The following is a 24,830-nucleotide window of genomic DNA, read 5'->3' as shown; positions in this document are numbered from 1 at the left end:
AGGGTTGTTAAAATGCTTGAAATTTTGAAGAGGGCAAAGGCTATTCGGCCAATCGCTTAGAAGAGTATGATTCGTCTATTTGCGGAAATGACTATTGAAAACAACACAGACGATTCATCTAAAATCATACCCCCAATATACAGACAAATGAGTGACCAGTCGACTAGACGATCGCTTTTTTTAATGTTTGCTAAAAGTCAATTATGACTTCGGTACCGCGGAAGTTTGATAGATGTAAAACATCAAAGCGTTATTGTGCTGAAAAACTCTGTTGCAAATCCGAAAGAGCTGCGGCGACCTTTCACTGTGACGACTGTCGTACAGACCAATGTTATGATTGCGTCACAAGTATACACCAGTCCAGTCCAAAATTTGAATTTCATGAGTGTTCTCATATAGTTCCTCCGTCGTTTGATTTGCTTTGCCAGATATCAAATGCTGATAGCAGCCGACAGTGTACTGCTATAAACTTCGCAGACCTTCACTGTGAAGTTTGCAATATCAACTTTTGCTTTACTTGTTTTGAGTTTTATCACAGAGGACCTAGAAGAACACACAGGAAAACGAATTTCAAAGATTATAAATCTCGGGAAGCAAAGAAAAAGTTGGAATCTATCGTAAAGCCGACTTCTCCTGTTGATATCCAAGACACTTCCTTGACCTTTGTATCTTGTCCACAAATACAAGTTGACCAAGAAGTGACAAGCAGTATGGATTCTTTCAACAGCGCAAATTCTAGAAACAGTCAGAATGGAAGCATGCCTGATTTGTGCCTAAACTCAACCGAGAAAGACATTATTAACATTGAGGAAGAACTGGCTGCTAGTCAAATAGATGAACAGCATTACAGCAGTCAAAGTTTCATGCTTCTTGATGGTCAGGAAAAGTTACAGGTATATTTGTTCCCCTAACATGGGGTTTGTAATCATTGGACACTAGAGAGCTCAGTTGACTGAGTTGGTAGAGTGTCGGCCATGAATCGATCATCATCATCATTGATGGCTGACTAGAACAATATGGTTCCGGGTTGTTTCGCCCTTAATCCTGTTTGCACTATGTGTTGTTTCGCCCTAAATCCAGTTTGCAAAAGGTTATTATGCCCTAACATAAACATATATTTGTAAGTGATAAGCATCTGTTAAAATGTTTTAAGTGTTTAAAAAAGCTTCTAAAATGTCATGCCTCACAAACAATTGTGTTGTCAGAAGGCTAATTTCATGCAGGTGTAGCTACATTGTATGTGCAGATCTTGTCAACCACATACAAATATAATGATTATGAGTCTAATGACAAAGAAAACTAGGGGAGACTTAGAAAAGTTTCATATTAGACTGTCTTAGCCCTTTACAACTAATCAGGTCTAAAACGTTTCACTCTATAAATGTTTTTAGAGCCAAACAACTTGGTGCGAAACAATCCGGGGCGAACAGGATTAAGGGCGAAACCACCTGAAACCAACAATATGAATTGCTGTCTTATGTTTAGAATGGAATTCCTCATTCCTCATAATTTTTCTATAGATTGATAGAGTCTTGGAATTCCTCATTATCATATGTTCAATTAAATTTTTAGCCCACCATCATCTGATCGTGAGCTATTCAAATCGTCCTGCCTCTGTGGTCCATGGTCTGTTGGTCCTTAAACAATTCTTGTTATCTCTATGTGTCAGGAAGTACCAGAGGAATCTTTCTCAAATTGTATATGTAGGTTCCCCTTGGTCCCTAGTTAGGTCACCTGAGCTTTGCTCAAGTGACCTATTCCAATCACTTTCTGTCCGTCGTGCGTAAACTTTTTACATAATCAACTTCTTGTCAAGAACCAGAGGATGGATTTTTTTCAAACTTGGTCAGAATCAACCTTGGTAGATGAGGCTACCAAATTGTAAAATTGGGATTCCTACCCCAACCCTAGGGGCCAGGGCGGGGCCCAAAAGGGAAAATTTACCAATATTTCAAAAATCTTCTTCTCCAGACTCAGAGGTATTACAGTCATTTTCTCTGCATGGATGGAAAGATCATCAGGGGCTTTATTTAAATTGTAAATTTCAGGACCCCCAAGCTATCTGTTCTCCCTTGGGGAGGGGGTAAAGTTTACAATGGTTTATATAGGGAAACAACACTTTTGGGTATATTTTGACAATTTTCTGTTGGAAATTATTTTTACTTGGTCAGAATCATCTTTGGTGGATGACGGTATCACATTGTAAATTTGGAATTCCTGCCCCATCCCCAGGGGTTAGAGCGGGGCCCCAAAGAGAACATTTACAACTATTTTAAAATTTTTGTCCTTTGATGACATGACAAGTATTGTATTTCACTTAGTTTACATGCTGATTTCCACATCACATCTAAACAATAAAATAAAGCTACCAGTACCTATGATATTACTCAGGTGACCGCTAAGGCCCTTGGGCCTCTTGTTGTGCCTATATAATTTTGAGACTGATCAGATAAACAAAATGGCAGACAGGCAGCCATCTTGGATTTTGACAGTGAAGGTTTGTCACGTCTATTTCTCAGGAAGTACTAGAATTTTTTCTCAAATTTTATATTTAGCTTCCCCATGGTCTGTAGTTGCATGTACATGTTTAATTTTAAGACTGATCATATAAACAAAATGGCTGACAGGCCATCATCTTGGATTGTGACATTAAAGGTTTGTTATCGCTATTTCTCAGGGAGTACTTGAGGGATCTTTCCCAAATTTGTTGTGCATGAACAAAATGGCAGACAGTTAGATATCTTGGACTTTGACAGTGAAGGATTGTTATGGCTATTTCACAGGAAGTACTGGAGAGATCTTTCTCAAATTTAATTTGTAGGTTACCCTTGGTCTGTTGTTGTGCATGTTAAATATTGAGACTGTTCATATAAACAAAATGGCCGACAGGCCACCATCTTTGATTGTGACATTAAAGGTTTGCTAACGCTATTTCTCAGGAGTACTTGAGGGATCTTTCCCAAATTTGTTATGTAGGCTCCCCATGATCTGCAGTTGTGCATGTTTAATTTTGAGAATGATCAGATAACAAAATGGCAGACAGGCAGCCATCTTGGATTTTGACAGTGAATGTTTGTTATCGCTCTTTCTCAAATTAAACATGTAGGTTCTTCGTCTGTAGTTGTGCATGTTTTTTTATGAGAATGATCAAATAAACAAAATGGTTGACAGGCAGCAATCTTGGATTTTTACAGTGAAAGTTTGTTATCGCTATTTCTTAGGAAGCACTGGAGGGATCTTTCTCAAATTTTATATGTAGGTTCTCCTTCGTGTCTCGTTGTGCATGTTTACTTTTAAGACTGATCAGTTTAACAAAATGGCTGATAGGCAGCCATCTTGAATTTTGACAGTGAAGGTTTGTAATAGCTATTTCTAAATAAGGACTGGAGAGATCTTTCTCAAACTTGACATGGAGGTTCCCCTTGGTATGTAGGTGTGCATGTTTTTTTTATGAGACTGATCGGATAAACAAATGTTTGATTTTGACAGTTAGTTAAGGTTTGTTAGTGTAAATGTATTCCCAGGAAGTACTGGAGGTGAATTTACTGTTAACATGACTCGATCAAACAGATTAGAGAAAAGAAGAGAAAAGATCAAACTGACAAAGAAGTAATGAAGATGGTACAATGGTGGGCACGAAGATCCCTTTGGGATCTCTTGTTTCTCTGAACATGCATGGATCCTTGATGTTTTGTTACTCAGTAGCCTTCATACCTGAGATTGGAATGTTTCTGTACATTTTCTAAAGACAGAAAATGCCAAAGATTCGTATGTAATAAAAACATAGGTGGTCGGGTGGGGCAGTGGATAGCCACTTGCTTTTCATCAAGGCGGCCAGGGTTTGCTTCCCCGATCGAATGTGAAAAGGTATGGGGTCACCTGCCCAACCACGTGGGTTTTCTCCAGGTACTCCGGTTTCCTCCCACATTAAGCCCCCCCCCCCACCATGCTAGCATTTGGGCCAACAAGAGTGATTAATATAAGTTGTAAAAACTTGTTTCATAATTGTTGTAAAATAAAATAAAGTTTATTTAAAAAAAACTTCAACACAAAAATAGGAAACAAAGTACTAAGTCAAAACATTAGTCCCAGTGCTGAAAATCTTTTAAAAAATTGAAATGTCTCTTTGGAAGTACCGATGTTATTGAAACCACTTTATGGGAAAACTCAAATGTATTAAATAAGCACTGAAATGACCGAGTACTAAAATGTCCGTACCCCGAGTCTTGTCACTAATTACACAACAAATTTAACCACTAAAATGTGAGGTTGTTCAATAGATGAGAAAAAAATATGACTTAATTGACCCCATCTTACCAAAATACAATTGATAAAGATCCATGAGGGCTGTCCCTGTGCAAAATTCACAACCTATCATAGTGTATTGGTTTCTGGGAGGTTTTTGGCCAGTGATACATGTTGTACTTTATTAAAGGCTATATCTTTCGTAAGTTGTTTATTTTTTGGTTGGGTGTTAAGAGGCCGGGAGGAGTAACATTGTCATCACAGATGTATGTCATATAAAATGATTTAAAGTAGAAAACTGATCTAGACCAATGCTGGTCTCTTCAGTGCTTCTTATGAACATATGTGTAACTTGACCTCAGGACAGTCCTCAGGCACTATGGCACTAAGTAAAGGCAAAAAACTACAGCTAGTTTTGAAAACCCAAACTGAATGTTCTGTTTAGTGTTGCCTCCAGTCTTTTAACAAATACCCTACCAAAAGATACCTTGTTTCAATAGAGCAACACAATTGCATTCTTTTACAAAGTTTTTAACATTGTTGCTAGGGGTGTCACAATACGCCAAGAGTGTATCACAATATATTGCAATGCAGAATGAATATATTGTGATACGTATCCCGATATATTGTCATTTGAAAGATGTGCTCAATTTTATAATAAGTTATCAGAATTTTATCAAACATAATCATATATAATATGGATCTAAAAGATTTAAAAAATTTGTCAAACCAACCATCGATTACAAAATTTGAACTAATTCCAACCACTATTAAAAGCCTGTTTTATATTTATTGGCATATCTGTTAGAATTTGTAGTAATTTGCAAAGTTAAAACACCAAGCAGAATTAGATGCATAAATATAACCTTTAAAAAAATATTGCCATACAGCATTATTTCATCTCTGGATCGTGGTACGATACGATATACCTGTGTATTGCGATATACCTGTTTTTATACAACCGTCAAATTTTGGTAGTATTATGGTATGGCGTTGTCCGGCTGGTCGGCGTAAATTTTGTTTGTCCGGCAATCTCCTCCTACATTTTTCGACCAATCTATTTGAAACTTAGTATACATTATAATCATGATATGAAGTTGTGTCTCCCTTTAAAGAATTTTGATTCAACAATTTTTACAAAAGTTATTGCCCTTTGTTCATTTCAGTATTTGATTTTTGTCCGGCAATCTCCTCCTACATTTTTCGACCAATCTATTTGAAACTTAGTATACATTATAATCATGATATGAAGTTGTGTCTCCCTTTAAAGAATTTTGATTCAACAATTTTTACAAAAGTTATTGCCCTTTGTTCATTTCAGTATTTGATTTTTGTCCGGCAATCTCCTCCTACATTTTTCGACCAATCTATTTGAAACTTAGTATACATTATAATCATGATATGAAGTTGTGTCTCCCCTAAAAGAATTTTGATTCAACAATTTTTTTCAAAAGTTATTGCCCTTTGTTCATTTCAGTATTTGATTTTTGTCCGGCAATCTCCTCCTACATTTTTCAACGGATCTCTTTGAAACTTGGTATACTTAATAATCATGATATGAAGTTGTGTTTCCTTTAAAAGAATTTCGATTCGACGATTTTTGCAAAATAAATTGCCTTTTGTTCATTTCAGTGTTTGATTTTTTGTCCGAAGATTTTCTCCTACATTTTATATAGCATATCAGCTAACCACTCTTAGAATGATGCAGATCTTATATCAATGTAAGAAAGTATATAACACTATATGGCATTCGACGGGCAAATTTTGTTCCGCCCCGCGGTACTCTTTTTCAATATATTGTGATCATGGCAGCCCTAATTGTTACAATATAGGTGTATAAAGGACTCATAGCTAAATGTTTACCTGTTTTCTACTTATATTTTCTGTACTGTTTCGATATATATATGAACCATATTGGACATAAATTTAAAACCGAAAGACATGGTGAGATCTGGAGATACTTGATGTATTAGGGCCCCTGGGTCTTGTGCTTTTAAATTTAAATGTAGTATAATTATTTTCAAATGATAAATAAGGTTGACATTTGATTTTGTATTTAAAACACCACATTTTTTTTCTTGTTTTTTTTTAGGTTGATGATATAAATGAATTTTTGGTAAAACTTGGTTGTGATGAAGAGGAACAAGTGAAAGTCGTATCCATCTTTGGAAACACGGGTGACGGGAAGTCCTATACTCTGAATTACACATTTTTCGGTGGAAAAGAGGTTTTTCAGACTTCGGCCCATCAAGACTCCTGTACTATAGGAGTCTGGGCTTGTTACGACCCCGTCACTAAAGCCATTGTGATTGACACTGAAGGATTTCTAGGTGCAACAGCAAATCAAAACCAGAGATCAAGACTTCTGCTGAAGATCCTGGCAATATCAGACGTTGTTATTTATCGTACTCGCGCAGAACGTCTTCACAACGACATGTTTCAGTTCCTGTGTGATGCTTCTACAGCATATACCAAACACTTCTCTAGGGAGCTACAGGCCGCTGCCAAGCGATGTCGAAAAAGTGTGGCAGACCTCCATCCCTCTGTGATAGTTTTCCACGAGACAACCAACACCAAAGTTCTTGGAGAAGGCAATGGTTTGTGATTTCTGGATGAATTTGTGCTGTTTCAGAAAGAAATTTAGGGTTTCATGAATTGAAAATTTTAAAAAGAAAGTGTATTTATTATGTTATTAAATTTAAGATAAAGGGTACCAGCAAGTTTGACTGTAGTACTGTACATGTAATATTACTTTTGTGAAATTTTTCATTTTTCAGAGAATATATTCCATAAAAAAGCACATGTTGTGATGCATTTTACAAAAATATAGTTGTTTGAATTATGATTCTTTGAAAATGGAAATGGAAATTAAAAAAAAAATACAGAGAAACTGCAAGGGTAGAACTCAGGACCACTGCCAGTCCTACACTTTATGAACAATTGTCAGCCAAGAGCTGACGAGTAGAGAATTCTACTCTCTGGATTTTCCTTCACCCAAGGGCATTAAAGAGGCTGAAAACAAAAAAACTTGAACTTTCTATATATATGCAATTTAATGTAAAAAATACACAGCATTTTTAATACATAATAATATAGGTACTAAAGATGATATATAATATATGTAATTCAATTTATTTTGTTTCATCAACTTACATGCACTGTGTTTCATATAGATGTAATTAATTTTTAATGTCAATTTAATTTAAACAGGTGGTAAGCCTGCAGAGAGTGACCTTTTAGACAAGTTCCAGCAGCTGGAGTGTCCAATGCATTTTAAGGACCTGAAATATGTTGGGACAAGGACCAAAGGGACCAAAACAGACTTTAGACAATTTCAAGCTGAACTACAACTACTACTGGAAAACAAGTCTCATAGGGCTGCTAGAAAGCCAGAGGTTGTGTACATGACACTTAAGGTTAGCTATCATGTTTTTTTAGCATTGTGTCTACTTTTCTGATTGTATAACTAGAAACAGATAAGAATAAGATTAAATATATATTTTTATATATTCAATACTTCACACATTAACATAAATAATTTCATGATTTTCCTGAAAGTTCTTGTTCTTTAAATTATTTTTTAATTCAATTAAAATTGCACATTATGTTTAAATAAATATGGAGAGGGTGTATGATTGTCTAATGAACCCCCACACCAACAATATTTTATTTCCTGTAATCCACAATGTATTTTTTAGTTTTCTTGATACTTTCCCCCCCCCCCATTGCTGCTTACCCCCCTTCATCCCCATATATATATAGGTCTTTACAATTTTTGTGAACAAATTATATTGTGCTTTTATTTTGCGTATTTCATACTATGCCGAATGTGTTTCAGAATTTGAATGACAAGTTCAGTGGTGAGATTGAGAAGCCAGTGTTTGGAACATTTCCTGACCAGATGTTTACCTGCTCTGTAAAGTGTCTGTGTTGTGGGTATGTGAAACAAATTAACCTACACTTGATTGTTTATACGTATACCCCCACACCATAGTGGAGGGGTCATTTAGTGTTTATACCACTATACCATAATGGAAGGGTCATTTAGTGTTTATACCACGATGCCATAGTGGAAGGGTCATATAGTGTTTATTCCCCTATACCATAGTGGAAGGGTCATTCAGTGTTTATACCCCTATACCATAGTGGCAGGGTCATTTAGTGTTTATACCCCTATGCCATAGTGGCAGGGTCATTTAGTGCTTATACCCCTATACCATAGTGGAAAGGTCATTTAGTGTTTATACCTCTATACCATAGTGGAAAGGTCATTTAGTGTTTATACCTCTATACCATAGTGGAAGGGTCATATAGTGTTTATACCCCTATACCATAGTGTAAGGGTCACTTAGTGTTTATACCACTATACCATAGTCGAGGGGTCATTTAGTGTTTATACCCCTATATCATAGTGGAAGGGTCATTTAGTGTTTAGACCACTATACCATAGTGGAAGGGTCATTCAGTGTTTATACCACTATACCATAGTGGGAGGGTCATATAGTGTTTATACCCCTATCCCATAGTGTAAGGGTCATTTAGTGTTTATACCACTACACCATAGTGGAAGGGTCATATAGTGTTTATACCCCTATCCCATAGTGGAAAGGTCATTTAGTGTTTATACCCCTATACCATATTGTAAGGGTCATTTAGTGTTTATACCCCTATGCCATAGTGGAGGTGTCATTTAGTGTTTATGCCCCTATACCATAGTGGAGGGGTCATTTAGTGTTTATGCCCCTATACCATAGTGGAGGGGTCATTTAGGGTTTATACCCCTATACCATAGTGGAAGGTTCATTTAGTGTTTATGCCGCTATTCCATAGTGGGAGGGTCATATAGTGTTTATACCCCCATACCATAGTGGAAGGGTCATATAGTGTTTATTCCCCTATACCATAGTGGAAGGGTCATTTTGTGTTTATACCCCTATACCATAGTGGAAGGGCCATTTAGTGTTTATACCCCTATACCATAGTGTAAGGGTCATTTAGTGTTTATTCCCCTATACCATAGTGGAGGGGTCATTTAGGGTTTATACCCCTATACCATAGTGGAAGGGGCATTTAGTGTTTATACCCCTATACCATATTGTAAGGGTCATTTAGTGTTTATACCCCTATTCCATAGTGGAAGGGTCATTTATTGTTTATACCCCTATACCATAGGGGAAGGGTCATTTAGTGTTTATACCCCCCTATACCATAGTGGAGGGGTCATTTAGTGTTTATTCCCCTATACCATAGTGGAAGGGTCATTTAGTGGTTATACCCCTATACCATAGTGGAAAGGTCATTTAGTGTTTATACCTCTATACCATAGTGGAAAGGTCATTTAGTGTTTATACCTCTATACCATAGTGGAAAGGTCATTTAGTGTTTATACCCCTATACCATAGTGGAAAGGTCATTTAGTGTTTATACCACTATACCATAGTGGAAGGGTCATATAGTGTTTATACCCCTATACCATAGTGGAGGGGTCATTTAGTGTTTATACCCCTATACCATAGTGGAGGGGTCATTTAGTGTTTATACCCCTATACCATAGTGGAAGGGTCATTTAGTGTTTATACCACTATACCATAGTGGAAGGATCATATAGTGTTTATACCCCTATGCCATAGTGTAAGGGTCATTTAGTGTTTATACCCCTATATCATAGTGGAAGGGTCATTTAGTGTTTATACCCCTATGCCATAGTCGAGGGGTCATTTAGTGTTTATACCCCTATCCCATAGTGGAGGGGTCATTTAGTGTTTATTCCCCTATACCATAGTGGAAGGGTCATTTAGTATTTATACCCCTATACCATAGTGGAAGGATCATTTAGTGTTTATACCCCTATGCCATAGTGTAAGGGTCATTTAGTGTTTATACCACTATACCATAGTGGAAGGGTCATTTAGTGTTTATACCCCTATGCCATAGTGGAGGGGTAATTTAGTGTTTATACCCCTATACCATAGTGGAGGGGGTCATTTAGTGTTATTACCCCTATACCATAGTGGAGGGGTCATTTAGTGTTTATACCCCTATACCTTAGTGGAGGGGGTCATTTAGTGTTATTACCCCTATACCATAGTGGAGGGGTCATTTAGGGTTTATACCCCTATACCATAGTGGAGGGGGTCATTTAGGGTTTATACCCCTATACCATAGTGGAGGGGGCATTTAGTGTTTATACCCCTATACCATAGTGGAAGGGTCATTTAGTGTTTATACCCCTATGCCATAGTGGAAGGGTCATTAAGTGTTTTTTACCTATGCCATAGTGGAAGGGTCATTTAGTGTTTATACCCCTATGCCATAGTGGAAGGGTCATTTAGGGTTTATACCCCTATGCCATAGTGGAAGGGTCATTTAGTGTTTATCCCCCTATGCCATAGTGGAAGGGTCATTTAGTGTTTATACCCCTATGCCATAGTGGAAGGGTCATTTAGTGTGTATACCCTCATGCCCTAGTGGAGGGGTCATTCAGTGTTTTCCTTTTCTGTCTGTGCTCTATCACTCTAATAATAGAAGTCCAGCAGCTTTTAAACATCATTATAAATAGATACATCTTTAGGAATACTATACCTATATATCAGATGTATGTCACTGTGACATTAAAATTGTCCCTTTACTCACATAGGTAGACTTTGCATTTAGATTCATTTCTTGAGTTTTATTTTCCATTCAGTGCCATTTCTTTTGTTAAATATTTCCTTTGTTAGACCTTGTGTTGACCTCTGTTCTTTGGTTGAATTTTGTGTTGAACACCATTTCCATCAAAGGAGGAGTTAAGGCCTATATGTATCCTTTACATTTTCTAGTTAAGACCTAGATTAATGCATATTTTCACTTCTTCACATTTCTATAAATTCTTTGCCAATGATTTTCAGTAAATTAAAGTGATGTCCTAGGTTAAGACATGTATCTTTTGTTTTGAGTTTAAAATTAGGTATAATTGAAACCTTTCTAGCAGCATCTCTATCCAGACCAAATACATTGTTAAGAAGAATTTTCTGATGGCTATATATTTATTTTAATTGATAGATGCATGAATTTAGAAATCACTTGAATGAACTTTGGATAATTTTGACCTGTTCAGAATTGAATTAGAAACGTGATGATTTGAGAATATATAATGTGTTTGTTTTAGGGAGAGTTGCTGTCACAGTATGAATCACAAGGCCGACCAGCCACACGACACAGACAAGCGATGTAAATACCAACATCAGTTTGGTAACAAGGTCTACCTGTGTAAGGTCAGTGTTGTCAGAAGCTGTTCATACTTAATATTCTGTGACATTTCAAATAGGATTCATCAGTTTAGAAATATGTATGTATCAAAGATTTACTTCATAGAAAGACAGGATATGTGTAAACATGTTGCTATATTTAGAGACAAAGTGGCCTCTTTGTCAAATTATGATTGGGTGAACCATTAACATTGTTCATCTCGGTAGTGATGTAATGACATTGTTTGTAAATATATTTTCATTGCTTGATTATGAGACATTTTGCCTACTGATAAGAGTATGTATACACACTGTTTCTAGCAGTTTACTAGTTAGGTGTAGGTCATTTAGCTGGAGATGTAATTTAACATATTAATACCCTTTCTGATAGATGATATATATAGATGTATATATAAAATGTATTGATTCCATCTTTGTAGCGGTGCTGGATGGCAGGAAAACAGAACATTGTGGTGCTTAAGACATCTGAATCAAAGGACAACGCTTGGATGGGTTTTGCTAAATACGTCTGGGCAGGGTGAGAGCTAACAGTTTGATCTTACATGATCAAGATCGATGCTCTGATATAGATCTGTGCAGGTGTTCTGATTTAAAGCATCTTAGGTATCAACAGGGACTCCTATATCACAGCTAAAACCTTTAAATATGCATTGGAATTTCTCTGCATGACCATAGCTTTCATAAATAAATTCTGAAAATAAAATGAAAAACCCCCACATACCTTATGCAATGTCTAATAAAAAAAGGATGAAAAAAGCAAAAGGAAAATTGTCTTATAAAAAAAGGATGAAAAAAAGCAAAAGAAAAAAAAGTGTTTGGAGTATAAAAATGTTATGTGGCCAGACCAGATTTGAAGCCAGGACCTCCTTTCATAACTGTTTCCCTAACTAACTGTGCTCACTTGGCAACGGTAGCCCCGCTGGCCCACTTGTGCTTAATTCGAAATTTAAGGGAGGTAACTGTATGAAAACTGCAGGGATTGTTAGGTTAATCCAATATGTTGTTAATCAGAGTATGTATTTGTAATCTCTTGCATTGTAATCATGTGTTTTTATACTTTCACTACAGGGAAATTCTAGAGTGCCCCCACTGTGGTGTTATATACCGAAGTCGGGAGAAGTGGTATGGCAACAGTGAGGCAGAGGAGGCTGTTACTGTAGATATTAGACATGTATGGCCTGATGTAAGTAAGATGGTTATAAAAATATGAGGGCTGGGTGGTGTAGTAGAAGATAGTAAGAAAAATATTCTTAAAAACAGACTTTCAGGTATTGAAGTATACTTAATGATAGATAGATAAAAATAAAATTCCATAAAAATATACTGTTTATGACACTATCAGGTAATTTCATAAACTATAAATGATGTACTGTTCGAAAAAGGGAAGAACATTCAACACATTCTTCAGAGCAGATATTTGTGATCCTGTAATGTATAAAAACAGAATTTGAATTTAGTCTGCTTGGTTCATAACTAAGTATTCTGTTTTTTAGCTCACCTGCCTGAAGGGCAAGTGAGCTTATGCCATGGTGCAGCGTCCGGCGTCCATCCGTCCGTCCGGCGTCAACTTTTTACTTTAAACAACTTTTTCTCAATAACCAAAAGGCCCAGGGTACTGATATTAGGCCTGAAGCATGCTAGGATGAAGGGCTACAAAGTTTGTAAAAATAAATGACCTTGACCTACTTTCAAGGTCACAGGGGTCAAATATGTTAAAATCTTCAAACAACTTCTTCTCAATAACCAAAAGGCCCAGGGTACTGATATTGGACCTGTAGCATGCTGGGATGAAGGGCTACCAAGTTTTAAAATGTATGACCTTGACCAACTTTCAAGGTCAAAGGGGTCAAATGTCTTAAAATCTTCAAACAACTTCTTCTCAATAACCAAAAGGCCCAGGGTACTGATATTGGACCTGTAGCATGCTGGGATGAAGGGCTACCAAGTTTGTTAAAATTAATGACCTTGACCAATTTTCAAGGTCACAGGGGTCAAATGTTTTAAAATTTTCAAACAACTTCTCAATAACCAAAAGGCCCAGGGTACTGAAATTAGGCCTGTAGCATGCTGGGATGAAGGACTACCAAGTTTGTTCAGATGAATGACCTTGATCCACTCTCTCAACCTGATGTCCTTGTACGACATTCAAGGTCACAGGCGTCATATGTTTAAATCTTTTAATTGGTTTTTATGAATCAAACACTGATATTCTGCCTGTAGCTGTATTTTCGTCCACTTTTAAGATTACAAGTGTGAGATTAATACCAGGTGAGCGATGCATGCCCATTGGGCCTCTTGGATTTTTCCAAGTTAAACAGTTTTCACAATATTTTAAAAAAAAATTGTAAAAACACTTCTACATCAATAATGAGGGAACACACTGTAAATCATCAACTGCAGTAGAGATGAATATTTAAAAGATATTTATGATTCACAGTTTTCCACTACAATTGTATGTTGTGTAGGGGCTTCAGAACTTACAAGGTGCTCAGAACGCGGCCCGTAAATTGGTGGATGGTATGCACTACATCGCAGATTCCATCAGCAGTGTGGGGTCACGACCTACCAAGATGTTGTCGGATTGGATGGCCGACAGAATTGCTCCAGATTACTGGGTACCCAACACACAGGTCAAGGTAGGCTTTATAAAGCAATCACATGCTGGACAGGAATAAAACAGTATATTTTAAATTTTATCTATAATGTTTCTACATGGAACGTAGTAAAATAAATACTTACATTCACTCTAATTTTCAAATCTCTAGTAATGAATAGCCATCACTTCTAGGAAACATATTTTCTAGTTTATTGTTCTGTCTGGTAATACTCCAGAAAGGACTGAAAGACATGAACTAGTTATCAGTGGAAAATGGGTTTTTTTGGTATTCTTTCATTACTTTTCGTGTTTGAATATACAATCATGTAGTTATAATTTGCTATTGCAGATTAATGAAATTAGGGTAAATATAAATTATGGAATATCTAAATGTCTCTTTTTACAAGGAATACTGAGAAGAAGTTTTTTTTATTAATACAATGTACAATATAACATGAAAACATTATGTTTTATAAATGACTATAGCCTTTATACATAGCACACTATATATACCGATTGTGTTTGGTAAAAGATTTCTGACCACACATATTGTGTCTGTAGGAATGCAGTATTTGCTCTGTGAAGCTGGAGAATGAACAGAAACACCATTGTCGAGCATGTGGGAAGGGCTTTTGTGATGCTTGTTCATCTCATCGGAAACCAGTTCCAGAGAGAGGCTGGGGAGAGAGTGTTGCAGTTCGTGTATGTAACAACTGTTTCAGCGCAGACAAGATGACAGGTGAGAACTGAGATACACGGAGATCATGTGCTGTTGTTACACGACTCTTTAAGGAAATACACTACTTTTTGTACCCTTATGACAATGTTTGACTGTGAGATGAACTGGTATTTGCTACTGTATAATTGTTGACTGGTCAAGTGATAAACTGGTGTTTGCTTACCAGTACTTGACATTTTGCTTTTCATTGGTCATATGTTTGTCGGATACCTAACAAAACAGTTGTTTCATGTCTTATTAGGTAAGTAAGAACTATTTTCTGTCGGATTTGGGGAAATAGTTTTGTCTGTAGACTGATAAGGCCTGAAACAACTGTATTGTCTACTTGTTTCTGTAATGTTATATGTGTATCATTGTTTACCTAAATGTTGTTGACTACATGTCTATTGTTACCTTTGAACAGGCTCAGCTGACAGTACTGGTAGTAACTCCCAGACAACTGCCAGACGTGTAGGGGAAGCAGTGTCCTCAGCGATTGGTGTGGCAGCCTCAACTTTCAACTATCCACTGGGTATGTTCAGAGACATGAGTCTTATATTTGTTTCATGTTCCTCATATAATTATATAGTGTTAACATGATGTTGTATTCTGAAATTTTCATGATCTTTTATCATATTTTATGTATCGTACTGCTGTTTTAGCATAATTTGCCATTTATAACTTTGGTATTAGCTATCAGAAACAAATTTGGGATTTAACTAAAGCAGAGGTGATAAATTAACACTCAAGAAACAAAACAAAATGTTTTAGTTTTTCAAGGTCCCCATGTTCCTTTCTCTTAATAGTCACTTTATATGCCTCCCTTGATATGCCACCAAACCCCTTTATAGCCCATTAAAATCTTACTGGACAAATGAGATTCCTTTTGTTTCACTAGACATGCTGAAGGACACTGCTAGGCCAGCTTACTGGATACCAGATATCGAAATAAAGAACTGTTGTGTGTGCAAAGAGGAATTTGGACCTAAGCGGGCTATCCATCACTGTAGAGCTTGTGGGAAAGGCGTGTGTGAGACATGCTCTCCAAGTAAACTGCCAGTTCCTATCAGGGGATGGGACTACCCTGTAAGGGTTTGTAAGAAGTGTGAGGACAAGGCAGACCAACTGTGATTCAAATTGTCCCTTTCTGGGACCAGACACATTATATTGAATTTAGCGTCGGAACTGAAACAGGAATCGCCCTGTCAGGGTATAGATAGTGTATAATGTGAATGGCTGACTGTCAGAAGAGCGAAGAGGAATGTTCCTGATGAATCTGAAGATTTTTAGTCAGGCCAGCTGTGATAGGAGAGGTGGCTATGCACATAATAGACTGCAGAATTATGGGTGGAGTAACGTTGTAAAAGATCACTTTTACAGTACTTTTAATAATGATGAGGAACTTGATTACTATAAACGAATATTCAAATACCTTACAGGTCAGTAAAAAAGAAGGGAAAATTACTTTTTAAATATGAATACAATTAGTAAACAAAGACTAGGGACTTACAGTTCCGTATTCTGAACCTGTTTCAGAATCTCCATTTGATTGGTTCCCTCTGTCTCCATTTGATTGGTTCCCTCTATCTCCATTTGATTGGTTCCCTCTGTCTCCATTTGATTGGTTCCCTCTGTCTCCATTTGATTGGTTAGCAGATTCAGAAGCTGGAGATTCCCTCAGTTTGTCTCTGGTGCTATTGGTACACAGATTGAGAAGCTCAAACTATCAAGTTAAACTTGACTTTACTGACACCTGACTTTAAGGATATCCTGCACTGTTTGACATGATTTTGTGGCCCCAAGATACTGACTTCTTTATATTTAGCCCTTAATTTGCGACTACACTGTATTGTTGGACAATGATTCTGTCTTTCTTGATGTCAGTAAAGTCAAAATTAACTGTATGGTCTGGTGAAGGAAAACACAAGAAATTGTAATAAGGTATTAACATTCCTCTTTACATTTCCATATCTGTATTCATCTTAAGAGCACAAGAACAATTAGCAACAATATATAGTTGTTTCAATATACTTTGTATATCATTTTTGTCATATCAGCAAGGATAATCTCAGTTTACATAAAGAGGGCTCCCACTATTTTCAAAATTATTGAGAAGCATTTCTTGGCGTAATGCATTATTGAAAAAGGGAGTTTATGGCATACACACAGTATGATGTTATCAAGCAATTATAGTCCAATTGCTTTTGATATACCTTAAACTCCCATCCCAATGGGCTGTAAGCTAACCTGCAGCACATGGTTTCTTTATGAGGTTTGGGACAGGTCTATTTTCAAAGCCCTGCGTGCTGTCAGCTTTTTACCTTACCTCGTCATGTCAAGTCTTTATATACTTCCACAACGATACCTTTAATGACCATCAGGTGAATTAGCAGTAGAAATAGTGTGATAGGTGAAGTTGTGTGACTAAATGTGGCTATATGTAATGCAGTGTTGGAAATAACTCATTGTGGTTGTGGTGCCGTGGTGAGACTGGACTCATAGACAATCACCAAGAAATACTAAAATAGAATCATAATGCGTTATATCTTTTATATAATGAATTATTGCAAAAAAACAAGTGGGAACCCATCTTTATATTTCATGATTTTTTTATTGATTTTGTTTTGTTCATTCTTTTCCAGAATTGATTTCAAATTTAAATAGCATGAACATATTTATTCATGAACATTAACACATAAATCTGTTATTGATTAAAGTGTGAGTTTAAATCCTCGTCCTTGTTGTTCCAAGCCCGATAGCTGAGTTTTGAGAAATATCTGAAAGTTTGTAATTATCTTTGAGTTTCTTGCCTTCAAATGATCATTTTGACTCTCCGTACAAAAAAAAAGTCATGTAATTTTAGATGTGAATTTCACCAATTTTTATACTAGATTTCCATTTTTCACTTACTTGCTGTTCATCTAAATCAGGCTTCGACTAGCAGTATCCTGGTGAATACATTAAAGTCCTGTGCACCATAATCGGGAAAGAAAGTATATAATATTTACACCAGAAAATATATGAATGACAGTATATAGCACTGGTATGTAGGGCTGCAGCGATACATTAACATGAAGATACGATACGTAAGACAGGTTGCAAAGTTTTAATGGCAATATTACATCTGGAAATAGACTTGGTCCAAAATGAGCATGCCTTTAAAGTTTCACACAATTCACGTCTTTTGATGTGCATGCCGAGCTGGAGCTGTCCACACCATATTGGAATGGATATGAGTAGATTAAGTCCAGAAACAACAAAATCCAGAAAATATCGTAAGTGTATTGTGACCTCCCAAAAAAAATTGTACCGTATTCAAAATATTACAACGTATCGTTACAGGATATATTGTTGCAGCCCTACATGTATGTATAGGGTACTTTGAGAACAAAGGCATATAACCTTCTTATGTATATAACATTTGTGTATTATTGTAAGATCACACTCAATCAAATGTGATGGTGTGTGCTTTTGATAAGTACACAGTCTCTTTCAGTGAGTTTATCTGGTGTCTTTGCAGTCTGATAAAAATACAGATGCTGATTTATCACCAAAGGTACATATAGGTGATAAATTAACATCTGTAATTTAAGCAGATTATTGTCTTTGGTAAAGACACCAGTCAATCTGTCAGATAATGTAAAATGTATTCCATTCTACCCAGCATTCCCTGTGTAAATGTATTCCAGAATATTCTGTCATCATACATTAACATAATTATGTAAATAGTTTTGACATTTTATACATGATATATGATTAAGATTTATCTCCTAATTAAGTGTACTCATGATATTTAATGATTTAAAGTACCAATATGTTGCCAAAATGTTAAGGTATATACTGTTTGATAAATAAATTAGTACAGGATAATCATCTGGGTGTTTTTTTCACAAGGAGAACACTTTTACGGTTTTGTAGCTCATCTACTTGATCACAGGAATTTTATTTGTATAACATTAACGACAGGTGAAAATTTCTTTGCAAAATGCTTTTGCTGTCTCAAAAAATTTGCTTTATGTTTTAATTTGAAGTATACAAGTTAAAAACAAAAGAACAAAAGAAAAAGTATCATTACTATTCATTGAAGTTCATGTGTATCATGTGGGATATTGGGGGCTAGATAATCTGTCCTTCCAAATACTGTGCCTAGAATTTTGTATTCATGTTTCATTATTGATACCAAATCAAGTATTTCAAAAAAATCAGGCATTCAGAAGGAAAAGAAACTTCATGTGTTAGATTTATTTTAATGGTACAATGCGTCGTATGGTGTTCATATTTTATTGTATGATTCAGTGTTCTTTGATTTATATGTTTTAGATATGTTTCATACTGAATGGCTTGGTTGATTTTAACAAGTTTTGTATCACAGTAGTGTTTCTGTGCAGTGTACCTGTCAACCTATATAACCCACAATGCCAAGTAAGCTAATTCAATGGTGCCGATTCCATTCTTCATCATATTGTTTCTGAATACTTCATTTTTCAACTTTTCTATGTTTTAGTATTTCATCATGCTGCAGTTAATTAAATAACAGTTTCAAAATAACTTATAAACATTAAACCCAACAAACATTTTTTTTTTTACCTCTTGCATGTTCAGGTTGTTTGACAATAGAAAATATATATAAGCTGTAAGACATTTATATTCATACCTGCAGTGAACAACAAGATGCTTCAAGATTCAACTCTAAATCAAAATACCATTCATAACAGATATTTTCCACAGAATTAAGATTATTATCAAAACCTGTACTAAACTGTAACAAAAGAATCTATCGCTGCCTACTATAAGAAATGCTTCTCTACTTGATGTACACCTGACATGTGTAATTAAGATGTATTAAACTTGACTTACTTGGAGCCAAGGGTATTATTTATCAACAAGAATTAGTGTAACTTAATATTGGAATACATATAAGTGCAAATTTAGGATGTTAGAAAAATTTCTTCATATTACTGCAAGTGTACTTACTTTAGCGCACTCCGACTTTAGCACTTTATCATATTGTTAAAGATTGGCCCATTAATGAATTGGTATAACTGAAAATAAGGCAATAGGAAACAATATACATGCAGGAACTTCAATTAGCTCAGTCATAATTTAGCACAATATTTAAAGCACATGACGGTGCTCTAAAATAAATCTACCGCTAATATTTGTACATTTACAGTATATGATTGTCACCCGGTTGGTGCTATCCACTTCCTACCGACTCGGCTAGAGAGAATTTCTCTTTATCTTATTTGGTAGAGTGTAAGACTAGTAAACCAGAGGTCTCAGGTTTGACTCCTAGCGGAGGCATTGAATAAAATAAAGACCTGTTACATGACAATGAATTGAAATTGAGAGATTTTCTGTTATCACATTCAAGGTAATCATATGGACCTTTACAAAATCCATGTTTCTTTAATAGAACTCACTACCACCTATATTATCTATTTAAAACTACCCACATGTTCTTGTAAGAGTAAATAGATCAATTGAAATAATTAATTCGTGTATATACACATTGTATTACAGAAATGATCATCTTTTGATGAATTTGACAATTGTATGATACATGTACATATTTATAGTTGATTTTTGTTTGTATACTTCAAAGTGTTTAAATGTCCAACACTAATGTGATCTGTATTTATTCCAAGTTCTATGAATTTATGGTAAACATCGTGATCTCTGACTGGCTAATGAAATAAAGCTGTCCCGAAAGGATCTGGCTGTGGTCACCTACAAGTAGGCCTACAATAGCAGATTCCTAAGTCCAGGGGTCCCAGAAGAGTTTGTAAAACACCTTTGAAACACAAGGTACCTTTAAGGATATACAGTGTACTTACCAGGTATAATATTGGGTGGAGGAGGTTAACTACCAGCAGTTAAATATTCCTGATCTTGTACAAGTACAGATTGAGGTACATGTAAATGACATACATTGAACTGGTTCATAAACTACATATATATACATTATATACAGGATATACATTTATATTGCAAGACAAAAAATGGCTTCATCTTTCATGTTTTGTACGATTTGGGTACATTGTACATGTATGTACAACCCCCATCATGGGCTTTGAAGAAGATGGTTAAATAGGCAAAGACATTGTTACTTTGTTCGAAATGTTCTTGTATAACAAATAACATTGTTAACATGGGTCATCACTTTTAATAGTTTGTTTTCCTGAGATAAGTGGAAAAAATGTCATTTGTATATATACCATATTTGTTTTTTTGATCATGAATATGTTATTTGTATAGTGCAATGACAATTGTTATGTTTTTATGTTTATTGTTATTTGATTGGGATATAAATACACTGTCACCTTCTACCAGCCGAATGTTGGTTGTGAAACTGTGGTACAGACTAGGAACAACAGATGTATTGTCATGTAGACATGACAGAATATTGTCATATTGTTATGTAGCTATGACAGAAATATTCTCATATTGTCATGTAAACATGACAGAAATATTGTCATATTGTCATGTAGACATGACAGAAATATTGTCATATTGTAATGTAATTATGACAGAAATATTGTCATGTAGTCATGACAGAAAAATTGACATATTGTTATGTAATTATGACAGAAATATTGTCATGTAGTCATGACAGAAAAATGGACATATTGTCATGTAGCCATGGCAGAAATATTGTCATATTCAGAAGACTGCTATGATTTTAACATGTAACCATGGAATTTGCGAAGTTTTTTTTATAAAGTCATGTCAAATGAACATTATTGATATAATTAGGGCCCCGTGTTGGAGATAAGGGTGCCCTACAGTAATCACTCTGTCTGTCCGTCCATTTGTCCACAAATTTTGTTCCTGGCTGATAACTTTGGTATTTATTGACTGATTTACATGAAACTTGGTCAAGATGTTAAGTTCACAAAATTTACATATTTTAACTGATGAACATTTTGTTATGACATGATGAAGCAATGTTGGTCAGAATTAAACAATGATTCAACTGACTAAAGATCAACGTCATTAGGTCAAAGGTCAAGGTTAAGTTTTGTATTTTATCACTGGCGAACATTTCGTTATGACACTTTGAAGCAATGTTGCTCAGAATTAAATAAGGTCAAGGTCACTGGGTCAAAGGTCAAGGTCAAATTTAGTATATTTTCACTGGTGAACATTTCGTTATGACACTTTGGAGCAAAGTTAGTCGGAATTAAACAAGGAGTCAACTGACCAAAGCTGAAGGTCACTTGGTCAATGTCAAGGTCAAATATTGTATCTTTTTACTGATGAACATTTTTTATAGTATTATGAAGCAAAGTTGTTCAGAACTTAACACCGAGTCAACTGACCAAATGTCCAGGTTACGGGGTCCAATGGTTCTAGGTCAAGTTTTGTATTTTTTGCTGATGAACATTTGTTATGAAATTGTTTAGCAAAGTTGGTCAGAATTAAAGAACAATTCAACTGACCAAAGATCAGGATCACTGGGTTAAAGGTCAAGGTCATTTGGGTCCAAAGATCAAAGACAAAGTGGATCTCTGACTTTGACCCTGGCTCTTGATGGGGGAGGTATTTAAGGTGAAATAAAACAAATCAAAGCTAACAAATGAGTATTACAACGGTATTTACATTTCTGTTAGCCCAGCAAATATGGAGGTGGAAGGAAACAAGACTTGCATCATAGTTAAGTACATGTAAATGTATGTTTTGCTTTCTTGCGATTCTTTTTGAAGTTCAAATGTCAAACATCAAGCTCAGCTATATGGGCAGATTGCTTCTTGATGATTATGGGGGATATATTGCCACAAGACGGGGACCTTTCTGACCTGTCAGTGTTCTAGTTTACTTCATTATTGTGTTATTTTTTGGTTAGTTGGCCAGTCTTATAGGTTATGGTTCCATTTACTGAATACATGCTTTGTGTATGCCTGATTTTCAACCTCTGTATATAGAATTTTGGGAAATACTTTTATTTTCACCTGCAAACTTTTCATCAAGGAGCATTTTGTCACAAATTGATTGCTATTAAAGTTAAGTATAATGTAATATTTTTTTTCAAAATGGACATGAACAAAGATAACTATGCAAATAACAAACACTGGGCACCAGTTGTTAAACCCAGATTAGCTTTACAATTCATTAATGGAAATTTTCAAAGTGCAGTTTTGAAGAATTATCAGAAAATTTACAAATATTTTTTGTTTTCCTATCCTCAGGTGATCACTTTTAATTCCTAAACATTCAATTCAAATTCATTTGAGATGTAACATGGCATTTGATTGGTCAATTGAAATAATTCGACCCTGAAAGATCAATGTTATTCCACCTCACTTTTAATCTTCATGACGTCACCAATTCATGACAGAGAGACAGAATTTTGACGAAAATGCACAAAAACATCATTGTTTCTTTTAGTGGTTTTAGTTAAGAGAGGGTAGACTTGGATGTTCAATCTTTTAAATCTGCTAAATTTGCTTCGGGTCATCGGTAAAATCTGATTTGCAACAGCATAAACATATTTTTTTTTGTTTTTTAATTTCTATATTTTTGAAAATATGATAAATTAAAATTTTGAGATGTCATTTGTTGATCAGGCATTTTTGGCACAAGTGTAAGAAATTTGATTCCCATAATTATATAAAAGTTGTTGCAGTTTTGTTTAAGACACTGTAATTCTATCTTTCGTAAATGAAATGATGCTACTACTCAAATGCCATATCAGAAAGTTATATATCCCCTATTTTTATAACTGTACCTTTAGTTATGTTTCCTTTCTTTCTCACTATACTTAAATCTTTCATTATCTCTTGCAAATGTATCAGAAATGTAAAAAATAATCATTGTTGATCTTTTATTGGAAATCATTGAAATCTGTCACAAAATCGTATGCCATGTAAATATACCATATTCAACTTAAAAACATTGACTAGGAATCATCTCTGTGCATTTGGATGTCATGGTTCTTCATTGAATAAACTTGGATATTCCTATAATGTTTGAATGTTTTGTTTGTTTTGCTCACCTGGTCCAGTGGGCCTAGTGAGCACTAAAGCCAGGGCACAACATGTCAGTCCATCAGATGTCAACATTTCCTGTAAGTGATTTCTTTATGATCCATAAGGTAGGTAGCATTAATACTTGCCTTTATCTGGCTGGAGTTGAGGCCTACCAAGTTTGTAAAATGATCTTTACCACCATTTACAGGATTAAATATGTTGGAAACTTTTAAACATCTTGTACACATCCATAATGCTTAAAGTCTGCAGTGTTCTCCCCAGAATGTTTTGAAAGAAGCATGGTATTTCAATATTTCTGTTAAAGCAGCACTCTATGTAAAATCAAAGCAGCATGGTAACTTTAGATTTACTATGAATATATAGCAGAGAAGATCTAGGATAGCAGCATGGTAAGAAATTATAGGAGCATGGTGCCATGCTGCAAAAACAGCCTGGGGAGAACACCGAGTCATGCTATTTGGCCTGTAGCTTACTCCGTTGAAGACTGACCATCAAGTTTGCTCAATGTAAAATTACCTTGATATAAGACTAAAGTTCAAGGTCACATGTCAAGTCTTTTTTAAAACTTAAAATGGCTTCTTAAAATCCACTTTGTCAATAGAGTAAGGATATTCAGTTTACACGTTACAAATTGTTTGGGAGTAATTCAGCTTATGAGATGAAAATCAGTTAATTTATCAATTTGTTGGATATGTTTTTGAGCTTACAAGCTTTGATACAGCTGGTTTGGGAAAGTTTTGGATTGGAAAACATCAGTCATTGAGTTTGCAGGATTTGAATTTTTCTTTATTAGGTCACCTGAGACAAAGCCTTTTGTCCGTCGTCGTCCATCGTGCGTCCGTAAACAATTTACATTTTCAACTTCTTCTCCAAAACCCCTGAACCAATTTTAATGAAATTTTGCAGGGACCTTCCATGGACAAAGGTCAACAAAAATAGTGGCCGGTTTAGTCCCAAGCCCCCAGGGGCCTGAGGGGCAGGGCCAAAAAGGGTAAAATTGACTAAAATTTCAAAAATCTTCTTCTCCAAAACCC

The 24,830-nt window shown here is 35.5% G+C and overlaps 1 protein-coding gene across 1 annotated transcript; it reads left to right on the top strand.

Moving 5' to 3' along the window:
* Positions 1 to 87: 87 nt before the first annotated feature.
* LOC110466053 (zinc finger FYVE domain-containing protein 1-like) lies at positions 88 to 21,667 on the top strand. The gene is made up of 11 exons (XM_021522307.1): positions 88 to 893; positions 6,338 to 6,842; positions 7,456 to 7,661; positions 8,084 to 8,181; positions 11,393 to 11,498; positions 11,912 to 12,009; positions 12,561 to 12,675; positions 13,958 to 14,128; positions 14,650 to 14,827; positions 15,231 to 15,338; positions 15,705 to 21,667. Exons 1-11 carry the CDS (start codon positions 204 to 206, stop codon positions 15,935 to 15,937), a joined length of 2,508 nt encoding a protein of 835 aa, XP_021377982.1. The 5' UTR covers positions 88 to 203; the 3' UTR covers positions 15,938 to 21,667.
* Positions 21,668 to 24,830: the final 3,163 nt, after the last annotated feature.

This window comes from Mizuhopecten yessoensis, unplaced genomic scaffold (assembly GCF_002113885.1).
Source record: "Mizuhopecten yessoensis strain PY_sf001 unplaced genomic scaffold, ASM211388v2 scaffold11115, whole genome shotgun sequence".
NCBI lineage: Eukaryota > Metazoa > Mollusca > Bivalvia > Pectinida > Pectinidae > Mizuhopecten > Mizuhopecten yessoensis.
This window is presented reverse-complemented; position numbering and strand designations above follow the sequence as displayed.